The 27164-nt window shown below is 39.0% G+C and overlaps 1 protein-coding gene across 4 annotated transcripts in view; it reads left to right on the top strand.

The window, feature by feature from the left end:
- The window catches only part of FMN2 (formin 2), a 391725-nt gene that overhangs the window by 169348 nt on the left and 195213 nt on the right, over window positions 1–27164 (top strand). For all 4 annotated transcript variants that reach the window (XM_043568706.1, XM_043568709.1, XM_043568707.1 and 1 more), the window contains one exon: window positions 16978–17065. In XM_043568706.1, coding sequence (XP_043424641.1) covers window positions 16978–17065 — 88 coding nt within the window. The remainder of the gene's footprint in view (window positions 1–16977; window positions 17066–27164) is intronic.

Raw genomic sequence — 27164 nt, 5'->3', positions numbered from 1 at the left:
CCACCCAGTTGCCCCTATTTATTTTTATTGTTTTTAAGTTTATTTATTTTGAGAGAAAGAGAGCAAGAGGGAGAGAGCACATATATACGGGGGTGGGGGGTGGGGCGTGGGGCGTGGGGCGGCAGGCAGAGAGAAAATCCCAAGCAGTCTCTGAGCTGTCAGTGCAAAGCCCCACACAGAGCTTGCTCTCACGAACCATGAGCTTATGACCTGAACCGAAATCAAGAGTCAGACGCTTAACTGACTGAGCTACCCAGGCATCTCTAATTCTTTTAAATTTATCCCTTTAACAAAAAATAAAAAGTCCCAAATTTTCCTTTGTTTCACTGTTAGTGGATTCTTGTACTGTGATGCTCTGCTATCAGGGGTGCTGTAAAGTGTGTGTGTGTGTGTGTGTGTGTGTGTGTGTGTGTCTGAAGGGGCTGAGAGCAGGGGCAGTGAGTGTGCTTTGGAGTCAGGCAGAGCTGAATGGAAATTCCAGCCTGTCCCATGTTGTTGTGGGTCTTTTGGCAATATATGAACATTGCTTTCTTCTTCTGTGGGTCAATACATGATAGTCATTATTTTGGCAGATGTGATTTGAATACACCAAGCTTTTGGGATGTTTAATTACTTCATTCAACTTGAATTTAGTTAGCACAGGTCTGTGGCTCTGTTCCTCTTCTTTACCTGCCTGCATTCTAAGGTGCAGGAGAGAAGGGTCAACCTGAGTGGGTAAATGTGACTGATCTTGTAGGTTAGGTAGCTACCACTGTTTGAGAACACCTTTGTCAAAACAAGGAATGACACATGTTTCTTAGAGTTTATCAAATTACTTTTATGTAACACACATTTGCTGTTTTTAATGATATATTTTGTGTTTGACTTGATTTCTGATATTATGCCTTATACCGGTGTACAAATGGCAAAAGATAGCAGAGTGAGATATCATTATTGAGAAACCATGGAGATCCAGGTAGAGAGTAGTTTTCATTTGGTGAGATGTCCCACATACTCATAGTTGGGACAGCCTAGGATATGGGACCCGGAGACTGGTGTTAGGATCTTGGACTAAATGAGAATAAAAGCAGAAACCAGGAAGCTGGTGCCAGGAGAGGTTGAAACAGTTAACTCATTTAGTTGAGGAACAGCATTCAGGTTATATTAGAACCAGGAAACACAGCTTTTTAAACTCAAGTCTAAAATGTGTATGAAGACAATCAAGTGAGAGATGTTGACAGACTGGGATAGCACACATAGGTTCCTGCTGGTAACCTTACCAAATTGTACAGCTATCAGTCTCCTTCTGAGGTTGACTCAGACCCACAAGCAGGTCTGGCAAAGCAGGTAGCTCTCACCTAAACTGTAGTGTGGCACCTAGGCCAAGAGACTCATTCAGGACTAAGTTAAGAACCAGGTAAACACTGTCAGAGTAGACTATGCTTTATTTTCAAGGTTGACTTCTAGATTCTTGATCAGTGAGGGATTCAGATATCTCCCCAATTAGCAAACTGTACCTGCTTTCTTTCCCAGACTGTGCTGAAGCTGCCCAAGTAGACAGGATTGTCTGGTGCCAACCAGATAGTCTGGAGATATCACTCCTGGGCATGGTCAGTGTCAATACCTCCCTCTGGGCTGCAGTGCCTTGGAATGCTGTTGGATGTCTGTGAGGCTGGCCACCCTGCCCTGAGGCTTAACAGTAATCAGAATAGGAGAAGGTGGTAGTGTAAATAAGACCGCAGTCCCCCTTGCTTGTGTACGTGGGCTTAAAAAATCCCTGATAACCTCTTGCTCTGCAAAATCCCACATGAGCATTCTTTACTTTTGAGTGCAGACTAGTTAAGATTTAAGATGTTTGCTGTTTTCATCAAATAGTATCAGACAGTACAGAGAAGTCTCTTGGTTCCTGATTCTCATTGCATCAAAAATCTAGAGATGACCATATCTTTCCAAAGTAAGAAAACTGAATTCATATCAAAGTTATGAGATGACCAACAGTATACCTAAGGAATTGTTAGCGAAACAACACTTTGTAAATTTGCTAGGGGGTGGGGATTAGCCAATGTGTGGATTGTTCTCTTTTAATTCTAGAGTTTACCAAACTTTATTTGGTTTATTCCTTATGACTTACTACTATTGCTTGTTTTTTTCTCTTGGAATAAGCTCAAGTGCTTTTTATAGCATTATAAAATATAATTGCTACTTATTGAATTATTTAATTAACACCAATACCTTGTATTTGCTACATGTTTTATATTTTAAAATATTTCATGTTGTGTATTTGATTGCCATAAATTATGGATTTCATAATTGCCGGGATAAATCTGCATATGGATTATTAACTATATTCTACAGATAGGGAAATTGAGATCCTTTGGATAAAGAACTTGTTCAAAGTTATATAGCTGCTAATTTAAGCAGAGGCATGGACTGAAATACAGATTTCTTACCTCCACACATTTCAAATTGTTAGAAATTCTGAGCCTGGGAATTATACTCTCTCAGAATCTCCTTCTATTCTTAAGCTTTTTGTGCAGTTTTTACTGTTTTACTGTTTTCTTCTATTCTCTTGTTACTTTCTCATCATAGCATTCTTGGATATTTTTTGTATCTGTTCTTGAGTGGGTTGCCCACCACTTGATATACTGACTTGTGCTCTAATATCTGTGTGAGAAACAGAGATTTTTACATTCTATAATTCTGCTTTGGAATTTACCTCTACCTAATCTCTGCAGTTGACTCTTCTTATCTTACCCTACTCAGAGAAGGATTTGCCTTATTGGATCTGGCCATTTATCCCTCTAATCTAATATCAGTTTCCAGCAAGATCCTGACAAACCATTTCAGAGGAAAGTAATGCACTCTCCCTGACTAGGAATTAGGAAACAAAACCCTTGCTGTGACTCTGCATTTAGACTGTGAGCAAGTTATTTAGTTTCTTTTTTTCGTGTGTGATTTCAATAGATTATTAGAAACTGCAACTTCAGGTTGTCTATTTGTTGGATATTTAATGTTTAGACCTTTGATACATCAGCTTCATTATTTATGCCACATGGAATACTAGATAAAATACTTTTTTAAAAGTTCTGAATTCACAACAAACATCATTGTGGACTGATTAAATAATCATTTAAATATGGTTTGTGTTACATAATATATATACTTCACATTGGCTTTCTACTGTGCCTTAACATGACTCTGAATCAAATTATATGAATTCTTATCTTTCAGTCCTGGACTTGAGTTTCATTGCAGAATCACAACTAAATCAGCAAGTATTTGAATACTTACTTCTCTAGAGTTGCATCACCATTAGCTGTGGAGTTTTTAAGAGAATGTATATTCCAGGGCTTTATTCTAGAGAAAAATGGCTTTTCAAAATGGAAAGTGGGAACCTTTATTTAAGAAACTTCCTAGGTCATTCTGATGTCTAGTAAGGGTGGAAACTATTTTTTTAAGTTTATTTGTTTATTTTGAGAGAGAGCACATGCAGGTGTATGAGCGTAGGAGGCAGACAGAAAGAGGGAGAAAGAGAATCCCAAACAATCTCCATGCTGTCAGCACAGAGCCCAATGTGAGGCTTGAACTCATGAGCCATGAGATCATGACCTGAGCCAAAATCCATAGTCGGATGCTTAACTGAGCCACCCAGGTGCCACTGGAAACTGTTTTTCAAGATTAGGGAGTGGGAGTGCTTCAGAAGTAAGCAAAGTGTTTTAGACAAGGCTCACTTATTCAACAGACATGCCCTGCCCTGCATGAATGCCCTCAGTGTATCCATCATTGTTGGGAATGAAGCATACAATTGGACAGCTTCTGTCTGGAGATGCTTGCATTGTAGTGAGAATTACCTCAACAACTCCTTAATGGTGTGTAAATTACAGTAGGGAAACATACAATCTTATGATACTAAAGAAGAGGGTCCTAATTCAGCCCTGGTAAGACTTGTATGAGAGATGGGAGGAGGTTTAGAAAGGTGGCCTTGGGGAATGATACTTGAACATTCTGCCCAGGGAGTAGTCTGAGTCTGTCATTTTGACAATGAAAAATAGAGCAGAGAAATAAGGGTAAGGGGATGGTGTGGTGAAAGCAGCCTTTATGGGGTGGTGGTCTAAAAGCAGGACAAAGGACTTGGAAGCAGGAAGCTCCCATACTGTGTGAGGAGGTAAAAAGAACTTGCAGCAGGGTGACGGTAGTTGAAGAGAGGAAGGTAAGATAAGGAAACATCAGTGGACTTTGATGTATGACCGGATATGGAAATGCAGAGGAGAAATGGGTCAAAGGTCTCCGTACTGATGTCAGGCTGGTGGTACCCCTGACTGAATACAAGGGTTGTAGAATAGAGCTAGTTGAACAGAGGATGATTAATTCCTTCATCTCCTTGGTCTGTGCATTTGCCCTGATGTTTAGTAGAATGCCTATACTCAGTGGATGCCTTAGGTAAAATATTGGTTTGGCAAAAAAATAAAATTAAGAATAAAAAAATATATATTGGTTTGGCTGCATCTACTGTGACCTATAAAAGATGGAAAGTTCATTTCCCTCTATACAGAAATGTCTGGGCAGGTAGAGTCACTTGATTCCACTAGGTTGTCCAGAGATTGATTTCCAAGCTCCTTTGTGGCTTCACTTCCCCTAGGGTATATTATGGTTGAAGATGGCTTATTTCCATAATTCTGCCTTAAAACAGAATTCAAGAAGAAAATAGGAAGTAGAGAGCAAAGAGATTCCTCTTTAAAAAATATTTATTTTTGAGAGAGAGAGAAAGAGATAGAGCATGAGTGGGGGAGGGGCAGAGAAAGAAGGAGACACAGAATCTGAAGCAGTCTCCAGCTCTGAGCTGTCAGCACAGAGCTCAACACAGGGCTTGAACTCACAAGCCAGGATATCATGCCCTGAGCAGAAGTCAAATGCTTAACTGACTGAGCCACCCAAGAGCCCCACGAGATTCCTTTTTAACGCAGTGCCCTATTGTTCTCTGCATTGCCTTGGCCACATGGCTATACCTAGGTATAAAGTAGGCTGTGAAAAATGCTGTGTTAGCTGGCCAGCCATGTAATCACTAAAACTCAGAAGTTCTATTGCTAAATAATCAAGAGGATTTTGTGGCATAAGTTCTTAAACATGGGACCTGCGGACAAAGAATCCAGGGAAATAATTGGAGAAATAACCATCCAAATACGCTGCAAAATATTGTTTCCTGAGGCAGGAAGAGAAACATGACATATTCCAGAAATGATAAAAAATTAAGGAAGACAAAAATAAAAGATGCTGGGACCAAGCCAAGAGTATGAGGGGAGAGAGCTGACTATTGGACAGAACAAAAATTTCAGCTAAGATGTGTATCTTGCCAACATTAGGCTCCATTTAGAGCCTCAGATAAGATGGGCTAGTCTACAAAAGGAATCTGGTCTGTTGCAGAAGGACGTTGTTTAGAACACATTTAGTAAAGGAAAGGTTCTGTTGAAAGTATGGAAATATGTTCAAGAAACTGCCTGGTTGTGTGTGAGGGAAGATATTATGCTGGCCTATTTACTAACTACTATTTCAATGGGGAAACTGACACTTGAAAACAGATCAGACAAGTTCTGTAAGCACTAAAAAAAAACCCACAAAAAACAAACAAAAAACCCCAAAACACCAAAACTTTAATTTCTATAAATAGCTTCATTTAGGTTAGATTTTTTAATAATCAACCAGTAGTATACACTACAATTGGAAGGTTCATATCCATTCTAAAAGGAAAGGATTTTGAATATGCGGTGTTACAGTTTTCTGGAGTATTGTGTGGTGGAAAGAAGAATCTTCCTAAACTCATTCAGGGGCCTCATATTCTGGCATCTGGGTCATGTCATTCCCTCAAAGTATACTTTTGACCTGTTTTGCTTACACTATCTAATAGGGAACAAATCTGGCATGTGGTGTTTTGTTTTTGTTTCTGTTTTTGTTTTAACTGACCTGGAAGTGAGGCTCATTCAATAGCCAAGGAACCTTTGACACAGATGTTATCTTTAGCTCCCTTTATTTTTGAACTTGGTAAAAAAGAAATCTAGGTCCAAGCTAAATGGGTTTAGTAATTTGTCTGAATTTGTTAGATCTTATTGATCAGTGCTGCCCAATAGAAATATAATGCAAGGCACGTATACAATTTTCAATTTTCTAGTAGCCATATTAAAAAAAAAAAAACATAGCGAGAGGGGTGCCTAGGTGGCTCAGTCATTAAGCATCAGACTCTTGGTCCGGGCTTAGTTCTTGATCTCAGGGTCATGAGTTTAAGTCCTGCGTTGGGCTCCACACTGGGCCTCCTTAAAAAAAAAAGTGTAGAGAGATAGGCAAAATGAAAATTAAAACAAACAAACTTTCAAGTACCCAACTAGCTATAAGAGCTAGTTCAATAATTCAGTATTGGATAGTATGGTTCTGGAGAATTCTTCAATCATTTTTGTTCTCTGCTTATTCTAATGTTGACATGAATGTGTTGATTGCAAGTCTATCATTAAGGAGTTCATTAAGGATTTGTCCTTAATTTTAAGTGTGGGAGTTATACTGGGCACTAATGCTAATAATAATGTTTAGTGAATTAATATTCCATTGCTTTACTTTTTGACTTGGATGTCTTTTTTTAAGTTTATTTATTTATTTTGGGAGTGAAAGAGTGAGCAGGGGAGGGGTGGAGAAAGAAAGGGAGAGAGAGAGAATCCCAAGCAGGCTCTGTGCTATCAGCACGTGGGGCTCCATCCCATGAACCATGAGGTCATGACCTTAGCCAAAATCAAGAGTCAGATGCTTAACCAACTGAGCCACTAAGGTGCCCCTCACCTTGGATGTCTTAAAAGTAAAACAGCTATTACTTTACCAGCAACATGGGTTTTTCAACTGTGCCCAGGATGATGTGGGCAGAGGCAGAAAAATAAAATGATCTTCATCTGGGGACCACTGAGATCCTACATTCTCACGGATAGTTATGGCTTCTGTCTTTACCCTGAAGTTTCAGGGGAAAATATGGCAAATTATGAGTAGATTTTGGGTCAAAGTCTTCTTATCATTCTGGCCTTACTTTCCCAGTGCTTTAGTCCAGTCAGGCTGCTGTAACAGAATATCATAGACTTGTGGCTAATGAGCAACAGAGATTTATTTCTCACAGTTCTGCAGTCTGGGAAGTCCAAGATCAAGGCACTGGCAGATTCATTATTTGGGATGGAGCCCTCTTCCTGACAGCCATCTTTCTGCTGCGACTCCACTAGGCAGAAGGGATGAAGGGTCTCTTTGAGTCCTCTTTTATAAGGGCATGAATCCCATTTATGAGAGTTCTACTCTTATGACCTAATCACCACCCTCAGGCTCCACATCCAAATACTATCACATGATCTACAGGCTTCCACATATGTTTTGGGGTACACAAACAGTCTGTAGCACCTAAGTACTGTCCTTTGTCCTGGGGCAGGGCTTTGCCCAAGCATACTTACTTCAAGCTGTCCTAGTGAAGGACCAGTTTTTAAATCCCCAAACCATTATGTTTTGATACTTTTGTAAAATACATTATATATGAATTACTACAGAAATGAAATTAGAAAAGCCCAAGGAGTTTGGTAAGTTCTTTATAGATTTTGGATACTAGCTAGCCCTTTGTCCAATATGTTATTTGCAAATATCTTTTCCCATTCCGTTGGTTGCCTTTTAGTTTTGTTGATTGTTTCCTTTGCAGTGCAGAAGCTTTTTATCTTTAAGAGGTCACAATAGTTCATTTTGCTTTTAATTCCCTTGCCTTTGGAGATGTGTCGAGTAAGAAATTGCTGCGACTGAGGTTGGAGAGGTTTTTTCCTGCTTTCTCCTTTAGGGTTTTGATGGTTTCCTGTCTCACATTCAGGTCCTGCATCCATTTTGAGTTTATTTTTGTGAATGGTGTAAGAAAGTGGTCTAGTTTCAATCTTCTGCATGTTGCTGTCCAATTTTCCCAGCACCATTTGTTAAAGAGACTGTCTTTTTTTCATTGGATATTCTTTCCTGCTTTGTCAAAGATTAGTTGGCCAGACTTTTGTGGGTCTAGTTCTGGGGTTTCTATTCTCTTCCATTGGTCTATGTGTCTGTTTTTGTGCCAATACTATGCTGTCTTGATGATTACAGCTTTGTAGTAGAGGCTAAAGTCTGGGATTGTGATGCATCCTGCTTTGGTTTTCTTCTTCAATATTACTTTGGCTACTTGGGGTCTTTATGGTTCCATACAATTTTTAGGATTGCTTGTTCTAGCTTTGAGAAGAATGCTGGTGCAATTTTGATTGGGATTCTAAAGAGGACACTCAGATGGCCAACAGGCACATGAAAAGATGCTCAATGTCACTCCTCATCAGGGAAATACAAGTCAAAACCACACTCAGATACCAGTCTCATGCCAGTCAGAGTGGCTAAAATGAACAAATCAGGAGACTATGGATGCTGGAGAGGATGTGGAGAAACGGGAACCCTCTTGCACTGTTGGTGGGAATGCAAATTGGTGCAGCCACTCTGGAAAACAGTGTGGAGGTTCCTCAAAAAATTAAAAATAGATCTACCCTATGACCCAGCAGTGGCACTGCTAGGAATTTACCCAAGGGATACAGGAGTGCTGATGCATAGGGGCACTTGTACCCCAATGTTTATAGCAGCATTTTCAACAATAGCCAAATTATGGAAAGAGCCTAAATGTCCATCAACTGATGAATGGATAAAGAAATTGTGGTTTATGTACACAATGGAATACTATGTGGCAGTGAGAAAGAATGAAATATGGCCTTTTGTAGCAACATGGATGGAACTGGAAAGTGTTATGCTAAGTGAAATAAGTCATACAGAGAAAGACGGATACCATGTTTTCACTCTTATGTGGATCCTGAGAAACTTAACATAAGACCATGGGGGATGGGAAGGAAAAAAAAAGTTAGAGAGGGAGGGAGCCAAACCATAAGAGACTCCTAAAAGCTGAGAACAATCTGAGGGTTGATGGGGGGGGGTGGTGCGAGAGAGGGGGGGTGGGTGATGGGTATTGAGGAGGGCACCTGTTGTGATGAGCACTGGGTGTTGTATGGAAACCAACTTGACAATAAATTTCATATTAAAAAAAAAAGAAAAGCCCAAAGAAAGACATAAAAAAAATCTAGATTCAATTGATAGAACATCACTCCATAATATGGCTGTAAAATTTCTAGTACGTATTTCTATTCGTATACGTATTTCTATACGTATTTCTTTCTTACTGGGCAGGTAACACACAGGACTTGGCGGTAGCCTGGGATCTCGATTTGAGTAGCACTGCTTTATATCTGCCATAATCCTCCTGTCAACCTGTTTATCAAGTGTGCCCTCTATTTTTCAGATCTGGACATGAGGCTCAAAGTGATTTAGTAAGATGCCCAAGGATGTGCCAGTGATGGAGCTGGAATGCTGACCCAGAGTTGCAGCTTACCATTAACATTGTGATGTTCTTTGTTAGAATTAGGGAAAGCTATCCCTTCCCTTGGGCGGGCTGGCTCCCCTCCCTCACCCTGTAAGCTTTGTGGAGCACAGCCTGAACAATGTACAGTATGGTCCTATCAGACTCACCTGTGCTCTCCCTGCCTCCCTTTGCCAGGAGAGAAAGGTAGGCGAGTGGGCAGTGGGAAGAAGAGATAAAGGGGAGACTAAGACTTCTCTCTGTCATTTTATCGCACATTTTCACAGAACGGTGGTTCAAGTTGAGAAAGAAAACAAAACTCAAGTTAGTGAAAATGGGTGGTTTTCAGAATTTCTCATTGCAAGTCATGCTCAACCTTAGGCTTTTAGTGTACCTATTAGTTTGATTACTGGATCCTGGGACACTGCCATCTTTAGAAATTTCCATACAGTCAGCCAGGTAATGGGGGTTCAAGATAACACAGAAACATTAATGTTTAACAATCTACAAAAATGTTTGTGAACACATCCTTGTTATCTTTGCTGCTTCTATCGTCATACTTCAAGTTTCCAGTACTGGCTTACTTTATAACTTAATGAAGAAACTAAAAAAAAAAAATGTGGACAGCGGAAGTGGACCAATGATATCCGCTGATACAATAATCATTCAGGCCAAAACTTAATTAATAATTTAAAACACATTTCTAGTTATGCAGCCTAGTTATATTAACTCTACTAGGATTCTGAAAGTTTGACTGGGGCTTTGTTCTCTTCCCATGACCTAATATTGCACCTGGTCAGAGCAGACGTGCCATTGGTCATTTAGAATGCTAAGGAAGAGGATTAACGGAGAGGTCTTTTGATGCCACTGGAAAACTACTCTGAACTAATAAAGGTCTGGATTTCCTAGGAAATTAAATGAAAGGAAGAGATTTTTAATTCTCTTATAGACTTAAACTGAGTAATGAAAAGTTGACAGATACTGTATTTTTGAGAAACTACTTATTAAATTTATTTATTTTGAGAGAGAGAGAGAGAGAGAGTGAACAGTGGAAGGGCAGAGAGAGGGAGAGAGAGAATCCAAGCAGGCTCTGCACTGTCAGCAGAGAGCCCAATGCGGGGCTCGGACTCACAAACCAAGAGATCATGACCTGAGCTGAAACCAAGAGTCGGACACTTAACTGACTGAGTCACCCAGGTGGCCCGAGAAACCATTTAAAATGCTTTCCTAAGTAGGCTCCTGGGTGGCTCAGTCAGTTGAAGTCTGATTCTTGGTTTCAGCTCATGTCATGATCTTACAGTTTCATGTGTTCAAGTCCCGTGTCAGGCTCTGTGCAGGCAGTGCAAAGCCTGCTTGGGATTCTGTCTCCCTCTCTCTCTGCTCCTCCCCCGCTCACCCTCTCTCTCTCAAAATAAATAAATAAACTTAAAAAAATAATAAAATAAAATGCTTTCCTAAGTATTTAAACTTCTTATAGCTATTACTATTGTAGTGACTACACCATTTGCTAGGTTTATTCCTAAGAGTGTCAAGTACATTATGCTGAGTACTCACTGCAGCTTTTTGAAGTCGATGGTGCCGTTATTTTTTTAGATGAGGGAACTGAAATGTTACAATGTTGGAGTAGGTTTTTCAGAAAGCCCTTCCTGGAACTAATCTGCATGAGAATCAGAATAGGCATTTAAAAAAATATTTTAGGGGCGCCTGGGTGGCGCAGTCGGTTAAGCGTCCGACTTCAGCCAGGTCACGATCTCGCGGTCCGGGAGTTCGAGCCCCGCGTCAGGCTCTGGGCTGATGGCTCGGAGCCTGGAGCCTGTTTCCGATTCTGTGTCTCCCTCTCTCTCTGCCCCTCCCCCGTTCATGCTCTGTCTCTCTCTGTCCCAAAAATAAATAAACGTTGAAAAAAAAATTTAAAAAAATATTTTAGGTAATTAATGTGCATATTAAAGTTTGAGAAATGCCACATTATTTTCCAGAGTCCCATGTTCATAGCCTCTACACAGTCCTGCCTCCCAGGGTAATCTAAGATAAAAACTTTTCTTAAGAATATTAGCTGTGGGTTGCCTGGGTGGTTCAGTCAGTTGAGTGTCCATCTCTTGGTTTTGGCTCAGGTCACGATCCCAGGTTGTGGGATTGAACCTGTTTTGGGCCCCATGCCAAGCATAGAGTCTGCCTGAGTTTCTTTCTCTCTCCCCCCCCACTCTTCTCCCCTGCTCATGTGCACTCTCTCTCTCTCAAAAAAAATATTAACTGATTCTGATGTGAATTTAGATAGATTCAAAATAATCCTTCTCTGGCTATATGTTCTAACTTTGTGGGTCTAAATCTATTAATTCTGCATCTTCCATTTTTCAGCTAAGTTTTCTGAGACCATCTTCTAAGAGTTCACTATCTTCTCCATTGCACCTGTGGTCACTGGATTCTAAGAACATTCTAGTTTGATAGTTTCAGGTTCTTGTTATCCAGGTGGCTTTAAAAAAAAAGATACATAAAGACTATGGTTTGTAATAAAAAGGTTGGGTCACCCTAGGGAACTGTAGAACCGATCCTTTTGGACATCTGTTCTCTCCTGTGTGTATGCCTTCTAGAATATGATGGATAATTATTATTCCTACCTGTAATCTTAGGCATTTAAATGTAAAATACAGCTTGTAGTAAGTTTGTTTGAATTGTAACAAAAAGCAAGTGCACAGTCTATGTGATATTTTATTTTGCTTTTTAATTGAAGTATAGTTGACACAGTGTTACATTAATTTCAGGTGTACAACATAGTGACTCAACATCTTTATATGTTATACTATGCTCACCACAAGCATAGCTACCGTCTGTCTCTATACATCACTGTTATAGTATCATTGACTATATTCTTTATTCTATACCTTTTATTCTCATGATTTATTCATTCCGTAACAAGAAGACTGTATCTCCCACTTCTCTTCTGTATCCCAATCTTCCACCTTCTTTCTCTCTGAGAATCAATAGTTTGTTCTCTGTGTTTATGAGTCTATTTCTATATTTGTTTGTTCACTTGTTTTCTTTTTTAGATTCCATATATAAGTGAGATTATATGGTATTTTTCTTTCTCTTAGTTCACCTAGAATAATCCCCTATAGGTCCATCCATGTTGTCAAAAATGGCAAGATCTCATTCTTTTTAATGGCTGAGTAATATTCCATTAAATGTATACACATCTGTCGGTAGACACTTGGATTGCTTCCTTATCTTGGCTATTGTCAGCAATGCTGCAATAAACATTGGGGTGCATATGTCTCTTCAAATTGGTGTTTTCATCTCCTTTGGGTAAATACCTAGTAGTTGAATTACTAGATCATGTGGTATTCCTATTTTTAATTTTTTAAGTAAGCTCAATACTGTTTTCCACAGTGACTGCACCAATTTACATTCTCACCAACAGTGCATATGAGTTCTGTTTTCTTCATATCCCCACCAGCACTTGTTATTTCTTGTCTTTTGTATACTAGCCATTCTGACAGGTGTGAGGTGATATCTCATTGTGGTTTTGATTTGCATTTTTTTGATTATCAGTGATGTTGAACATCTTTTCATGTATCTCTTGACCATCTGGGTGTCCTCTCTGGAAAAAATATCTATTTAGGTTTCCTGCCCATTTCTTTTTTTCTTTTTTTTTTTTTTAACGTTTATTAAGACAGAGACAGGGCATGAGTGGGGAAGGGATGGAGAGAGGGAAAAAGAGAATCCGAAGCAGGCTCCAGGCTCCGAGCTGTCAGCACAGAGACAAATGCAGGGCTCAAACTCACGAACCATGAGATCATGAACTGAGCCGAAGTTGGACGTTTAACAGATTGAGCCACCCAGGTGCCCCCCTGCACACTCCCCCAACATTTCTTAATCAGATGATGATGATGATGATGATGATGATGATGAGTGTTGAGTCATATAAGTTCTTTATATATTTTGGATATTAGCCCCTTATTGGATATGCCATTTGCCCATATCTTCTACAATTCAGTACATTGTCTTTTCATTTTATTGATGATTTCCTTTATATGCAAAAGCTTTTTATTTTGGTGCAGTTCCAATAGTTTATTTTTGCTTTTGTTTCCCTTGCCAGAGAAGACATTTCTAGAAAAATGTTGCTAGGGCCCGTGTGAAAGAGATTACTGCCTATGTTGTTTTTCTAGGAGCTTTATAGTTTCAGGTTTCACATGTAGGTGTTTAATACACTTTGAGTTTATTTTTGTCTATGGTGTAAGAAAGTTGTCCAGCTTCATTCTTTTGCATGTAGCTGTCCAGTTTTCCTGGCACCATTTATTGAAGGGACTATCTTTCCCCATTGTCTATGCTTGCCTCCTTTATTATAGATTAATTGACCATACAATTTTGGGTTTATTTCTAGGTTTTCTATTTTGTTCCACTGATCTTTGTGTCTGTTTTAGTGTCAGTACCATACTGTTTTGGTTATTATAGCTTTGTAGTATGTCTTGAAACCTGGAGATTGTGATATCTCCAGTTTTGTTTTTCTTTTTCAAGATTGGTTTGGCTACTCAGGGTCTTTTGTGATTTCATTCAAGTAATTTTAGGATTACTTGTTCTGGTTCTGTGAGAAATTCTATTGGTATTTTGATAGGGATTGCATTGAATCTGTAGATTGCTTTAGGTTATGGGCATTTTAACAATATTAATTCTTCCAGTCTATACTCTGAAAACGACAAAAAAATTAGTGAAAGAAATTGAAGATGACACAAACAAATAAAGGATATTCTTTGCTCATGGACTGAAAGTCTATATGACCTTTCAAAAGACTAACCTGTAGGGACACCTGGGTGGCTCAGTCAGTTAAGCCTCTGACTTCGGCTCAGGTCATGATCTTACAGTCTGTGACTTCCAGCCCTGTGTTGGGCTCTGTGCTGACAGCTCAGAGCCTGGAGCCTCTTTCAGATTCTGCCTCTCTCTCTCTCTCTCTCTCTCTCTCTCCCTCCCTCTCTCTCTCTCTCTCTCTCTCTCTCTCTCTGTAACTGCCCCACTCACACACACTCTCTCTGTCTCTCTCTCTGTCTCTCTCTCTCTGTATCTCAAGAATAAATAAACATTAAAAAATTAAAAAAAAAGACTAACCTGTAAACATGAGCCACTCAGGTTTAAAAAGCAAGGGAATGACATGCAAATATCAGCATTCTTAGAGATGGTACTTGGAAATCAGTTTGAAGAATGGACAGGAAGCAGTGAGAGTCATCAGTGATTCTAGAATCACTTAAAAGGTTTTTTGAAGTACATGTTTATGAAAATCTGATGCCCAGATTTTCAGGTGTGCAACGTAGTGATTGTTGTGATGAGCATGCCTGCTGGTCCAGGGAACACACTTTGAGAACTATCGTACTAGATTTGGGAGACTACTTCAAAAATTTTTGCACTGATCTATGTGAGATATAACATAGATATAAATGCTGACAATAGAGTTGACGAGGAAGGGTTGGTTCCAAAGATATGAAAGGAGTTATGATTGACAGGACTTGTTAAGAGACCAGAGTATACAGATGAAGTAGAGGTAAGTGTCTAGATTGATTTCTAGATTTCTAACTTTAGTAGGTAGATGGAAAATGGTGGTACCTTTATCGCAACATATGGAATAAAAGAGAAGATAGAATGGTTTGGGGGTGGAACTGATGATGAGTTTGGTTTTAAACATATCCAATGGAAATTTATGTGCAGATATCTGTTAGGAAAGTGGAATAGTATAAAATTGGGGATACAGTTACAAGAATGAAGTTATAAGTGCGGGCAGGTACATCTCTAGAAGAGAAATCATAGGTATAAAGTGAACAGAATAAAGTGCTAAGAACAGAACTGTGAAGTATGCCAGTATTTAAGGTGAAATCAGAATAATTCACCTTGAAAAGGTCTGAGAAGGGCTGGCAGGAGCCATGGAGTATTTCCGATGAGGTTGTGATCAGGCTGTCAGCACTGCAGTGAGGTCAACTGACATATGGATTCAAATGCACTTAATTTCGTCAGAGTATCATGGATGGGACCCAGATTGCATTTACCTGAAGTTAGAAAGTGTTTTTGAGGACAGAATACATGCCTTTTGTTTTTCTGATATTATGTTTCTGTTCACTTCCGAAGAAGATTACACTATTGATGGAAATACTCGGGGGTGTGAGTGGATTCACACTCAAGTTCTAAGCTAATACTTTAGCTGCAAATTAATAAAATGTTTAGAGAAGAAATTGAGAATCAAAATCAGGTCATGATCTTACGGTTCGTGACTTCGAGCCCTGCATCAGGCTCTGGGCTGACAGCTCGGAGCCTGGTGCCTGCTTCAGATTCTGTGTCTCCTTCTCTCTCTGATCTTCTCCCACTCTCACTCTGTCTCTGTCTCTCAAAAATAAATAAATATTAAAAAGAGAATAATGTATGTGTGTGCACATATGTGCATAGACATACATATATATTCTTTTGAGGAAGCACTGTCTCTTGTGGGGTATTATTCCTTTCTACAGAAAGCTTTCAGAAGTGAGGGTTGTGTGGTTGGTCCTTCTGAAAGTGTTTTGTTTTATTCCTCACCCCCATCCCTGCTGGGGAACCAAGAATGCTATTGTTGCTATTAAGAATATTGTTTTACTTTGTGACTCTGTGTGACAGCTGGTCATGATTATTTTATTAGTTTACTGATTGGCCCAACTTAAACCAAAAAGAAAGACAAGGTCAGCAAATGTGATAGCTGTTAGGGCAGCTGTCACTTCTGGTAATCTGACCGTAACCTTTTTTTTCCCTTTTCCTCCAGTGTTTTTCTAAGCAGATTTATAACAAAACCAAGAGAGTAAATAGAAATTTTTGCCCTCCACAAGATCAGGACCTGGGATAATGGTTTCATAATCAGGATTTATCAGCGGTGTCTGGAAAACATATTTTAAATGCATATGTCCAATAACAATGTGCCCACCTTTATTTTGGGAAAACTTCTTGTGAGGTGTGCAGATTGACTGACTCTTTAGGACTCCCTAGAAAGCCAGATTAGAGACTGAGCAGACATAGCCCTTTGGATTTGCTTCTTGTATTCCTCTATTAATTAGTTGGAAAGTTCTCCACAAAATGTGGGCCAAATGCAGAACATGAGGGGCTGCCAGTAAAGCAGTGAGCTTTCTAAAAGACGAGAATCAAAGCACAGTTTCTATTTTGGCCTCAAATGGGTCTGATCAAATGGATTTTCTGTGTATAGATTTTATCTTTCACTTGTTGACCAGTGTTTCAAGGCCCGGCAGTACAAAAGGAACACTTCAAATCTCAGGCTGCAAATTATCAAATGTGTAATTGTTTTTTCACAGAGATGAAACTAATCTTCTAAACTATTAGAAATTTTACTTGTTGACAGATCCCATTCTTAAAAGACTAGTAAACAGCATGCTATTGAGGCTTATGGGTGAATATGGTGGATTTGAAGGTATAAGCCATAAAACACAAAAGTTCAAATCAGTTTTGAATACTTTAGTAATGCAGTAACGTAATGACTTTAAGTTACGTGTTTTTCACTTAGGATTAAAAATAACATGTAGTAAAGCATGTCATTGGAGTTCAAGTTAACATTTCCCTCTTTTCTTTTCTTTGAGCAGGTGGTCAAGTTATTAAGCAACAAAAGGTCACAAGCAGTTGGAATATTAATGTCTAGCCTTCACTTAGATATGAAAGATATACAACATGGTAAGTATAAAACTGAAGATTCAGCTTTTGAATACCCGATTTTGGGCAGAAGGATGTGATATTTTGGTGGTAAAGTTATTTAGAGTATTTAGAGTTATATTGAGATTAGTATGAATGCTACCGATCTTTCTTCCATGATCGTCTCTGGAAGGGCTACTCGTACCTTGGCTTTTGTGTTGTTTCTGTATCTTGCTAAAAGCCTAATTCTCATGTGACCTATTTAGTATGCATTAATAAAATTTGATTTTTGATTCATCATAAATAGTGGTCTCACTGTGCCCTGTAACTAATTAGACTTTATCTGAGGTATTTACTTCTGGATGCCATTCTCAAAGAGTGACTGATAAACAGGATAATAATGAGGTAGGTCTCAGCCACTGAAAATAGCTAGAGATAGTGTATTGGAGAGAGAAATATATTGGGACTTGAGTCTCAAGTGTTTGATGAGCTAACATAAATTTTTTAAAAGGTTGGCTTCAACCAGTGTAGGAGTTACATGGATGCTTGTTTTGATTGTTGTTGTTTTAAGAATGTTTTTATGATTAGAGATGTCAAACAGTAGACTGGATTGCCATGTATAGTAATTAAAACTGAAAAGTGTTCAAGAGGTTGAATGATCATTTGTCACAGATGTCTATAAATCATTGGATGGACAAGGGGGCATGTTCTCTTAGTCTTCCTCTGAGATATGATGAGTTGGTGAAAGAATTGCTAAAGCAAATTTATTATTTATAAATTTTTAGGGTGGAAAGCTGCCCCTCTTCTTTCAATTATTTGGGATGACTGTACGTAAACCTGTGGGCTTTTCTATGCATAGTTATTTTTTCTAATAACCATCAAAGATGGTTTCAAATGATTCTTGCCCACTTATATTATTGTTAGTGATCCATATACATGGAAGCAGTAATATCATGACCTTTTGTTATTTCTTTTATGTCGTTTTAATTTATATCTTTACCCAGGCTTATAAAATATTTTCTGTGTTTGGAGTCAGGGTGATTTTAACATTTTCTAAGTGGCTGTAGTGTCAATATTTTAAATATTTGAATCATAGCCTATAATTAACAGCCATTCCTATTCCATATCTTCCTATCACATTTATGCTAAGAGATGTTGCCCAAGGTGAATAAAGGAATTAAATTTATATTCAGAACGATCCATAAGCTGTCCAGAGCCTTAGAATAGATTTAAAGCAGATTGACTCATCCAATGGCACGCCAGTTTACCTAGTAAAGAAATATGGCTTCAAGTAGAACACAGACTCTATAAATCATGGAAACATTCAACTGGCTTTCTAGCTTACCCCTTTATGAATGCGGATTCTATTTGTTAGCTTTAAAATATCTTGTGGAATCATTCATAAATAGCACAAGCCTGGTATGTCCTGTCAACTGATGAGTAACTCTTAATCATAATTTAAGTTTTTATTAAACTGTTTTGATGGTGAGGAGGCTTCCTCAAACTGAAGCATTGGGGGTAGTAGTCATAGAACAGGACACCAAGGCTGGCGCCGAGAAGTACTTGGCGTTTCTCAAGCTGGCAGATGTAGCCCAGTTAAGTCATAGAATGAAATCTGAAAATAATGATATGGTCCTTTCCTTCAGTCAAATATTCAATCCGGGCTGAGTTAATAATGAGAACCTTATGAACAAAGGAGTCCGCCTAACATCTGCGTCTGTGGTAACGCCAGTGAGAGTTCATTGAAAATTTGCTAGCTTAACATGCAACGCTAACAATAACATGGCATGAACGTCAGTAGTTGAAGGGTCACACAGAATTATGCATAAACTTTATCCTATTAGGATGTGAAGTGATTGCTTGAATCACTTTGAAACCCTGCACATGGTTTTCTAAAAAAAACAGCCGCCTTAGAATTTAAGTCTGAAGAAGCAAGTGGTGTGCCTTTCAGTGAATAAAGTCCTGTTCTGTCTCAGTATGGTGTCTGGGACCATGATTTACATGTGTGAATCACTTGTGGCCTCTAGAATAAACTTGACTTCTATCAGGATATGCCTCCACTGAGAAATCCACAGAAGCGTAAACATCATTGATTTCGGTTGTAGAAGCAGCCACAGAATTTATCCAGACCTCCAGTGTCATCTTATAGAAGAGCAAACTAAGATCGTTTGGTGGTCAGGTTTCTTTTTCGATGTCACAAAGCATGTTAATGGAACAGGCTGAACTTGTACCCAGCCTTCTTCACTCGCTGGTCCTGTTCTTTTCATTCATATGAGCTGCTCCTTCCAGATTGTCCTTTTTCTACAAACAGCATCGGTATCTTGAAAACAAAGTATATGTAATATTGTAAAAAGCAGCAGGAATTATTTTCTCTCTTTCCCTTCTCCCTCACCGAAACTCTAGGAAAGGTTAGAGTTGAGCTTACTTTGTAATGCTTCTATTTTTCAAGTGCCGTGTAAGAGTAATTAATGTGGAAGGTTTAGATTAGGGGTGCCAAACATCTAATCGTGGTCTTGCCTCTACATCCACTAAGCACCACATCCTGCTCAGACTCAAAGGGAGGTAAAGGTAGGTTTTGTTCTACAATGGCACATATAGAGTCCTCAGTGTTAAATAGAGTCAAAGGGCAGAGAGGAGAGAAGGGATCTGTTTCTTGACTAAGTTTACTAATATGGCATTACAAGTGAGACAGTCCCAAATGATTAACTGTGTGTGTGTGTGTGTGTGTGTGTGTGTGTGCGCGCGCGCGCGCGCATGCACATGTGCACACAAATGTTGCAGTGAAGACCTGAGTTGTTCTAATACAGTTGTAAATGTGTCTGGTAACTTCTAAGCTATCCTGTACATTACAACAGTTTTACAGTGGAAAGGGTGAAACTGTGGTGTGCCACCTCTGAAGAAAAAAAAAAAAAAAAGACCACTCCAATGGTTTAGAATAATTTAAAGTCTAGGATGAATGTACTTTTTAGAACGGATTTTCCTTTCTTTTCTAGGGCCTTAGGGTCACTATGGGTTTAGGATTTCCTTAAATCAAGCTCAAGGGATCCCCTGAGGCAATGCTAACTGCTTATCCACTGCATAGTTGGTTTCCTTTGGAGTCCCAGTTTATTGTCAGATGGGTCTAGTATCTGTGCTTTGGGTGGACCCTGAGCTTTGATATCTGGCTTTTGGCTCCATTAGGCTGTCCACAGAAAGTGCAGATTTGTTGGGATAGGGCTAAAGCACTTTATGAACTGGCTCATTTTCTTATATACTCTTGTTTAGCATGATAATTCCTATCTTGACTGATTTTTGATGCTTTTAAACAATTTTATAAATATATTTTATCCAGCATTTTAAATTGTTCTCATGGGAGGATTGATTCAAATCATCTAGCCTATTATTTTCAGAAGTTGGTATTATGAGAGTGTCCTCCCGCTCTGTAGTTGAGTTTTGTTAAAAGAGACTGAAGTTTCTATACAGCATTCCATCCATATTTTGGGAGTCAGTGTGGTATTCTCAGCTCCGGGTCCATTTTAGTGGGAAACAGTAGCTGCAGGGCAATTTCAAGTTTCATAAGGCTCAGTTTTTACCCCACCCCGTCTCACTATGAGGCAGAATATCCACATAATTTACCATCCAAACCTGGATACCTGTGAGAGTGCAAGCGGGTGCTATGACCAATACTGCCTGTGCAGCAGGTACACATGGGAAATTTTTCAGGAACATCAGGAGTAGGGCAACTCTACTATCAGATCAAATGGAAATGAATTTCTGATCTAATTCTCCTTCATATACATGTATTTGTAAAACAACTATCTATTGGCTAGGGAACTTCAGTTCACGGTGTGGAAAGCCTGCTTTGTAAACCTGAGATTGTCCAGCTGTCTGTCCTTTTGGTACTCTCATCAATACTTTGTCTGAAAGGTTTGCTCCAGATTGATGCAAACACCTCCCAGAGGCAGGAATCTGTTAGCCTTATATTCTGTACCTGGCAACTAGAAATCTAACTCAGCCAATGTCTGGACCCGAGACCATTTAGAGACTAAGCTTCAGGCAGCGTCCTTAAAGATCCGGGCTGTAGACTTACTCCACTAAGTTTTCATGCTGTGTCTGTGGGCAGGGTGGAGTAGAGCATGTCTAAGAGATTTTAGCTAACCTGCATGTCTTATATTCTTTTAGTTTCACCAGTGAAGGCCTATTTCAGATATTAGAATGTTAACTAGCAAAGCCTCAGTTACTGATCTACATAGGGATAGGTGAGGAGCTTGTGATAACTGACTCTGAAGTATGGCCTTTCTTACGTAGTGCTGGCCTACCATCCCTGAGGTATGGGTGTTAAAGACAAGTGACTGCTCCTTAAGTTGAAGCTTTAACTGGCTCATATATACCATTACATCACCTTAGTATATATATTTTAAAATAGATTAAAGATGGGGCATCCGGGTGGCTCACTCAGTTAAGCTTCTGACTTCAGCTCAGGTCATGATCTTGCGGTCTGTGAGTTTGAGCCCCAGTTCAGACTCTGTTCTGACAGCTTGGAACCTGGAGCCTGCTTCAGATTCTGTGTCTTCCTCTCTCTTTGTCAAAAATAAACCTAAAAAAACCCTGCCTATTTAAAAAATAGATTGAAGATACTGTAGCAAGGGATACCTAAGATGTATTTAATCATCCCACCCCTAGAAAATAAGTGTTGCTAATCTTTCAGGATTGGGCAGCCCAAAGTATTAATTAATGGCCCTCGTTCCTTTCTTCCTTTTAACGTCTGTGCTATCTAAAGCCAACTAGTATTATGAGCCCATGGGCAACAAATACTAAATTATGTCCTTGTTGAAATGTCTATCCTCTTTAAATCTGGTTTATCAAAATCATGTGTCTTGATATTAAATAAGATAACTATGCAAACCACCTGGCAAATAAAATCATGTTGACTTTTATTCTTTGGTCTCTAAGCCTAAAGGTTGCTTTTTCAAACACTTTTAAAAATGCAGTTAAGGATACCTTACAAGGACGATAACATGCTTTTAGCTTTAAATTCCAGTGAAGTCTATCTGTTAATTTCTGATTTCTTATTGGAACCTGCTTCATGTTGCTGTTCTTTGGATCTTCTGTCATTGTCCTCCTTCAAAGGAGATCAGAGTTGTTAGAAGCCTTATCCTGATAACTGTTGTAAGGCAAATATCGAAATAAGCTATATCAAATGAATGTTTTGGTTTCCAGTGCAAATAAAATTTATGTTTATACTATATTGTGTAGTCTAGTAAGTACACAGTAGTATTTTATTTTTAAAAATCATGTATACATCTTAATTAAAAAATACTTTATGGCTGAAAAATACTAACCCGTCATCTGAGTTTTCAGTGGGTTATCATCACTGAGCACAGATCACCATAATAAATATAATAATAATGCAAAATTTGAAATATTGTGAGAATTATCAAAATGTGACACAGTGACACAAAGCGAGCAAATGCTGTTGGAAAAAATGGCACCAATGTACTTGCTCCTAGCAGCATTTCCACAAACCTTCAACTTTAAAAAAAAAACGCAGTATCTGCCAAGTCAATAAGGCTAAGTACAATAAAATGAGGTAAGCCTGTAGCTGTGTAAAGTGGTCCAGAAAAGGGAGTTATAACTGTTCATTATACAATGGAGGGAATAGAGACTTCTAGATTAAGCTTGCCTGGGGCTTCACCTTAATAGGATCAGAATGGGTGTCCAGTTCCTTTGGCTTCTACTTCACTGCCCTCTGCAGTGTCTTAGCTTGTTTCAGAACGAGGACCTGTGTTACCTAATAAAATGAGAATATGCAACATATGCAAAAAGGGAACTGGCCAAAGCACTTTGGGCCCTCACTTGTTTTTGAGTTACTAAAGTTCTAGAAAATATATTTAGCAAATTTTGTTTATTCCTTTAAGTGTCATTTCATACATATTCCTCAGTTTGTTTATTGGGTCTCTTCCTTAGAGAATGAAGCAGATTTTTTTTTTTTTTTCACAGCTATGAATTAACGGAGGAAAAATACTTTAGAGGGAGTTATTAATGGAGTTGCTTGTTCATGATTGAACCAAGCAAAGATAAACAAATTTGCTCTAGAAAAACAACCTGGGCTGAACTTATTGATGAATGAAAGCAGGTTGTGATTACTTGTAAAAAGCTTGTGACACATAGATCATGGAACTTTCCAGTTTACTGATGCTCAGAGAGTATATAGGGAAATACGCTCTATCTCCCTAGTTCAGCCCTTGCTTTCATTTTGTACTCACACTCTAAGCATATTTCTTTATTCCTTGTGTCTGTATTTCCCCGCGTTTTCCCCTTTACTTTCACGTGTAGACTAGCATTGATTAAGAGCATGATTCCAGGGCCGAGCTGCTTGGATTTTATTTGGGACAGAATGTATTTCTCCCCCCAGCCCCCAATTCATATGTTCAAAGCCCTAATCCCCAGTGTGACTGTACTGACAGTGGGGCCTTTGGGAGATAATCAGGTTAGGTGAGCTCATGAGGGTGGCTCCCATGATGGGATTAACATCCTTTAAGAAGAAGAACCGAGGCCACAGTCTCTGCAAACTAGGAAGAGGGTCCTTACCAGTTCAAGCCTCCAGAACTGGGAGAACTTAATTCCTTTCTAAACCACTCAATCTGTGATATTTGTTAGCGGCACCACCTGACAGACTTGGTAAAGATTCTGGGTAAGACAGATTTGAATCCCAGTGCTGCCACTGGTTAGCTGAGTAAACCAGGGTGATTTTCCTCATATCTCTATACCTCAGTCTCCTCATTTTAGAAAGGGCGACTGAGTGAATTATTTCCTGTAAACACACACACATTAAATGGTCAATATTCTGTCCTCACCTTTCTGCATTTCTTAGAAAAGGAGTTCGTTTATAGGCTTTGGAGATGTTTGAACTCAGAATCTGGCCAACCAGTGAGGAGGGAGAACTTAAGAGATTTTATTCCTTCTCCTGTTATTGAGAACATGTCCTGCTACAAGCCTTTACCATGAGACAACAGAGGTAGTGGAATACAGAAGCTGCACCTGATGACCTTTGAGAGCAAGATGAGAGAGCAGGAGTGGGAGTCTAAGTTCAAGGGGTGCATAACTAACGCAGACTTGATTCTTCTGGAGCTTGGGTTTTCCATCAGTATTACTAAAATATTGAATATTAGTACTGAGCTGTGTCCATTTCTGTTTTCTGGATGGAGAGAAATACGAGAATTATTTATATTAGCAGCTCCTAGAAGGTGAGCATGGACACATCCTTGGACTGTACTTTGTCTGCAAGGAGAGCAATTTGTTTTGGAAATTTAAAAGGCTGGGGTCTCCCCTAGCTGTGTGGTTTCTAAATCATTGTCTCTGTGCAGCGTGTCAACCATATTCCTCACGGACCACTGTTGGCTGTGGGTGGCTTGTGAGGGTAGCAGGGGAAGGCAGTTTGACTTGGTTGCTACAGTGAGTTTTGGTAAGAAGCAGGAGTAGAATCTTAAGTGGAGACACAGACACATGCTTCTGTTTCTTGCTTTGACATATTATTTAACTGACGGTTACACTGGTTTCTAGCAATGAATGTAAAGTATAAAAACACTTCTTTAAAACCTAGAGATACCCTTTCTTACCTATGAGAACTTATGGTAACTCTTCCCGTGTATTTTGATAGCCTACACACATAGGAGCTTTTTCACCCTTTCGGGCTGCCACTGAATACCGTTTTTTTTTTTTTATGAAATTTTCTACCAAATGAGTTGTAGATTACAAACTCCTGGTCCGTTTAGTAGAGTTTCTGATTTCATTCTTTGAGACACAAGCTTTTTCACTTGTCTATTAATTACCAGAAGAAAGTTCATCCATAATCATTTATTTATTTTTGTAATATTCTCAAAACCTGGGTTCAGTATGGGCAATGTTGTTTTTTTTTCCTGGCAGGTTTTCCAGTGTCTGGCTTCTTTGTGAAACTCAAGTTTACAAGGCTCACTTAGAAATTGCTTCATGCCCCCTTTTTTACCTTTATTTTAAGTGTTTTCCTCACATAGGATATAGAGTTTTAAGTCCTGTTTATTATATTTATTGGGACATTAAAAATCTAGTAAATGCTACTGGGAAGTTTAGTGAATGGTTTTCATTGAAATGTAAAGTCAATTAGAATTAGAAATTTGAGAAGAAAGTGGGCTCCATCCAGTGAGCTGTGTAACCTTTTCATCAATTGTAGCCTTGTCGCAGAGAAAAATACATGCGAGATAGGTCCACTTTCATTAAAACCTACTTTTAGAAATTTAATATAAGAATATGTTTTAAAAATTCATTACCTAGAGTTTGTTATAAAAAGAAAGACCTCCTAAATCATTTTAAGTCACACATAGATTATTAAATCAAGGGAAAATGAATTATAAGTTTTTATTACAGCCTCAGAAAAAACCTGGGTTGTACTTAGCTTATATTTTTTATGACATTGTTCCACAATTGGGCTTTTTGATTATGCTTTTATGGGAAGGAGAAACACAATACTTGAGGCTGTTCTGAAACTGTGAGCTTTGATGTGGGTATTCTTTTCCTTCATTGCACTTAGTATTTGATTATGTATTGGTGTTTGTGTGTTTGTTTTTTCTGCCCCCCTCCACCACCTCCCAACCCTCCCTCCCACATAAGCTCCATGAAGCCTGCAGATACAGCCCACTGCAGCTCAGCTCAGGATGTTTGCCCATATAATGCTCCATCTGCTCTTCACAATCATCGGGTGATTGTTAAAGGAATTGCCCAGGACCAAATGGGGGGGTGCGTGGAGGTGGAGCCCAGATTTGAGCACAGACACTGAGTGCATAACTAATCACACCAACTTTGACCCTTGACCCACTGTGTGTTAAAGGTGCAGTTTTTGCAAAAATATTCCGTTTGCACAGTCCTTGAGAGGGGTGGGGATTTGGACTACTATTTGGGGAAAGGGAAGCCCCCTTTTGATAACTGGAATCCCGTGTGTACTTTAAAATTGACTTATTTAAAATTCTATGTGTTTTGACACGTGCTTTTTCAGCACCCCAAAGCGGCCATCCTTAAGATGCTTTCTGGTCTTTATCCTCTCAGATGAACTGAGCATCTGAGAGTACTAGAGATGAGGAAAGTAAAGAGCGATTGGCACTTTCCACATTTCCCTTAGGAGCTACCTGTGTCCTATTCCTACTAGGTACATTCTAGCAATGAACTCATGGTTATTCCCCGTAAGCGCTGTGTGCTGAGACATTGGGTAAAATGGTTTAAAAAGTTATGTAATGTGATGTTGTCTTTGAGCATGACTACAGTAATGATATTTCATGCTGATGACTATCTTACCTCCCTCCTCACACTCAAACATGAATACAAGAATACTACTTCCCTAGAAGCAGTTTTCATCCAAATACTTCTGAATATGCTATAAAACTTATTAAACAGTTTCAAACAATTATTATTTACATGTGATCAAGAAATCAAATAGTACAGGAGCGCTTGCAATGGAAAACAACTCGGAATTCCCCATATGGACTTTGTCACTTCCGTGATAGATTGTAAAGCCATGCTTTCTCCTTGCTTGAGCCACTGTGGAATAATCCCAGCCTCCTTCAAGTAAATGGTGGAATTTAGGAGGATGCTTGTCTGTTGTTGTTACTGAACAGTATGAAGTCCTTATGAATTAAATTGTTGTGAAGAGAATTCTAAATTGAACATGATGTTTAAATAGATTATCTGCTAATTTTATTTTAATTCTAAAATTTATGGTTCTAAGTTTTGGGATGTACAATTGCTGATAATAATAATAATAATTATAGCCAGCATGCAAAGTCATTGCTGTAGGGTTTGCAATGACTCTATGAGGTAGGTGGTGTTATTATCCCCAGCTCAGGGCCAAAAAACTGAGGCAGAGAGGCAAAAGAAAGTTAAGCAGCAGGTGTGTGTGTGGGGGGGGGCGGGCGGGCTGTGGTTTAATCATAGGTGGTCTGGTTGCAAAGTCTGTGCTCTGAAGCCCTGTGCCGTACTTCCTAAGAAGTCTCAAGTGTTAGGAATTGTATCGGTGACTTAAGCTGGAGAAAATGGCACATGATTTTTTTTTTTCCCTCCATGGCTCATAACTACAAAACCAGTCTACTGGCTAGCAACTATCATTGCTATTTACAGCACTCTAATGTAGTGTCAT

The sequence above is a fragment of the Prionailurus bengalensis genome, chromosome E4 (genome assembly GCF_016509475.1).
Source record: "Prionailurus bengalensis isolate Pbe53 chromosome E4, Fcat_Pben_1.1_paternal_pri, whole genome shotgun sequence".
In the NCBI taxonomy this organism is placed as follows: Eukaryota; Metazoa; Chordata; class Mammalia; order Carnivora; family Felidae; genus Prionailurus; species Prionailurus bengalensis.
The sequence above is the reverse complement of the archived record's forward strand: the minus strand, read 5'-3'. Positions and strand labels throughout refer to the sequence as shown.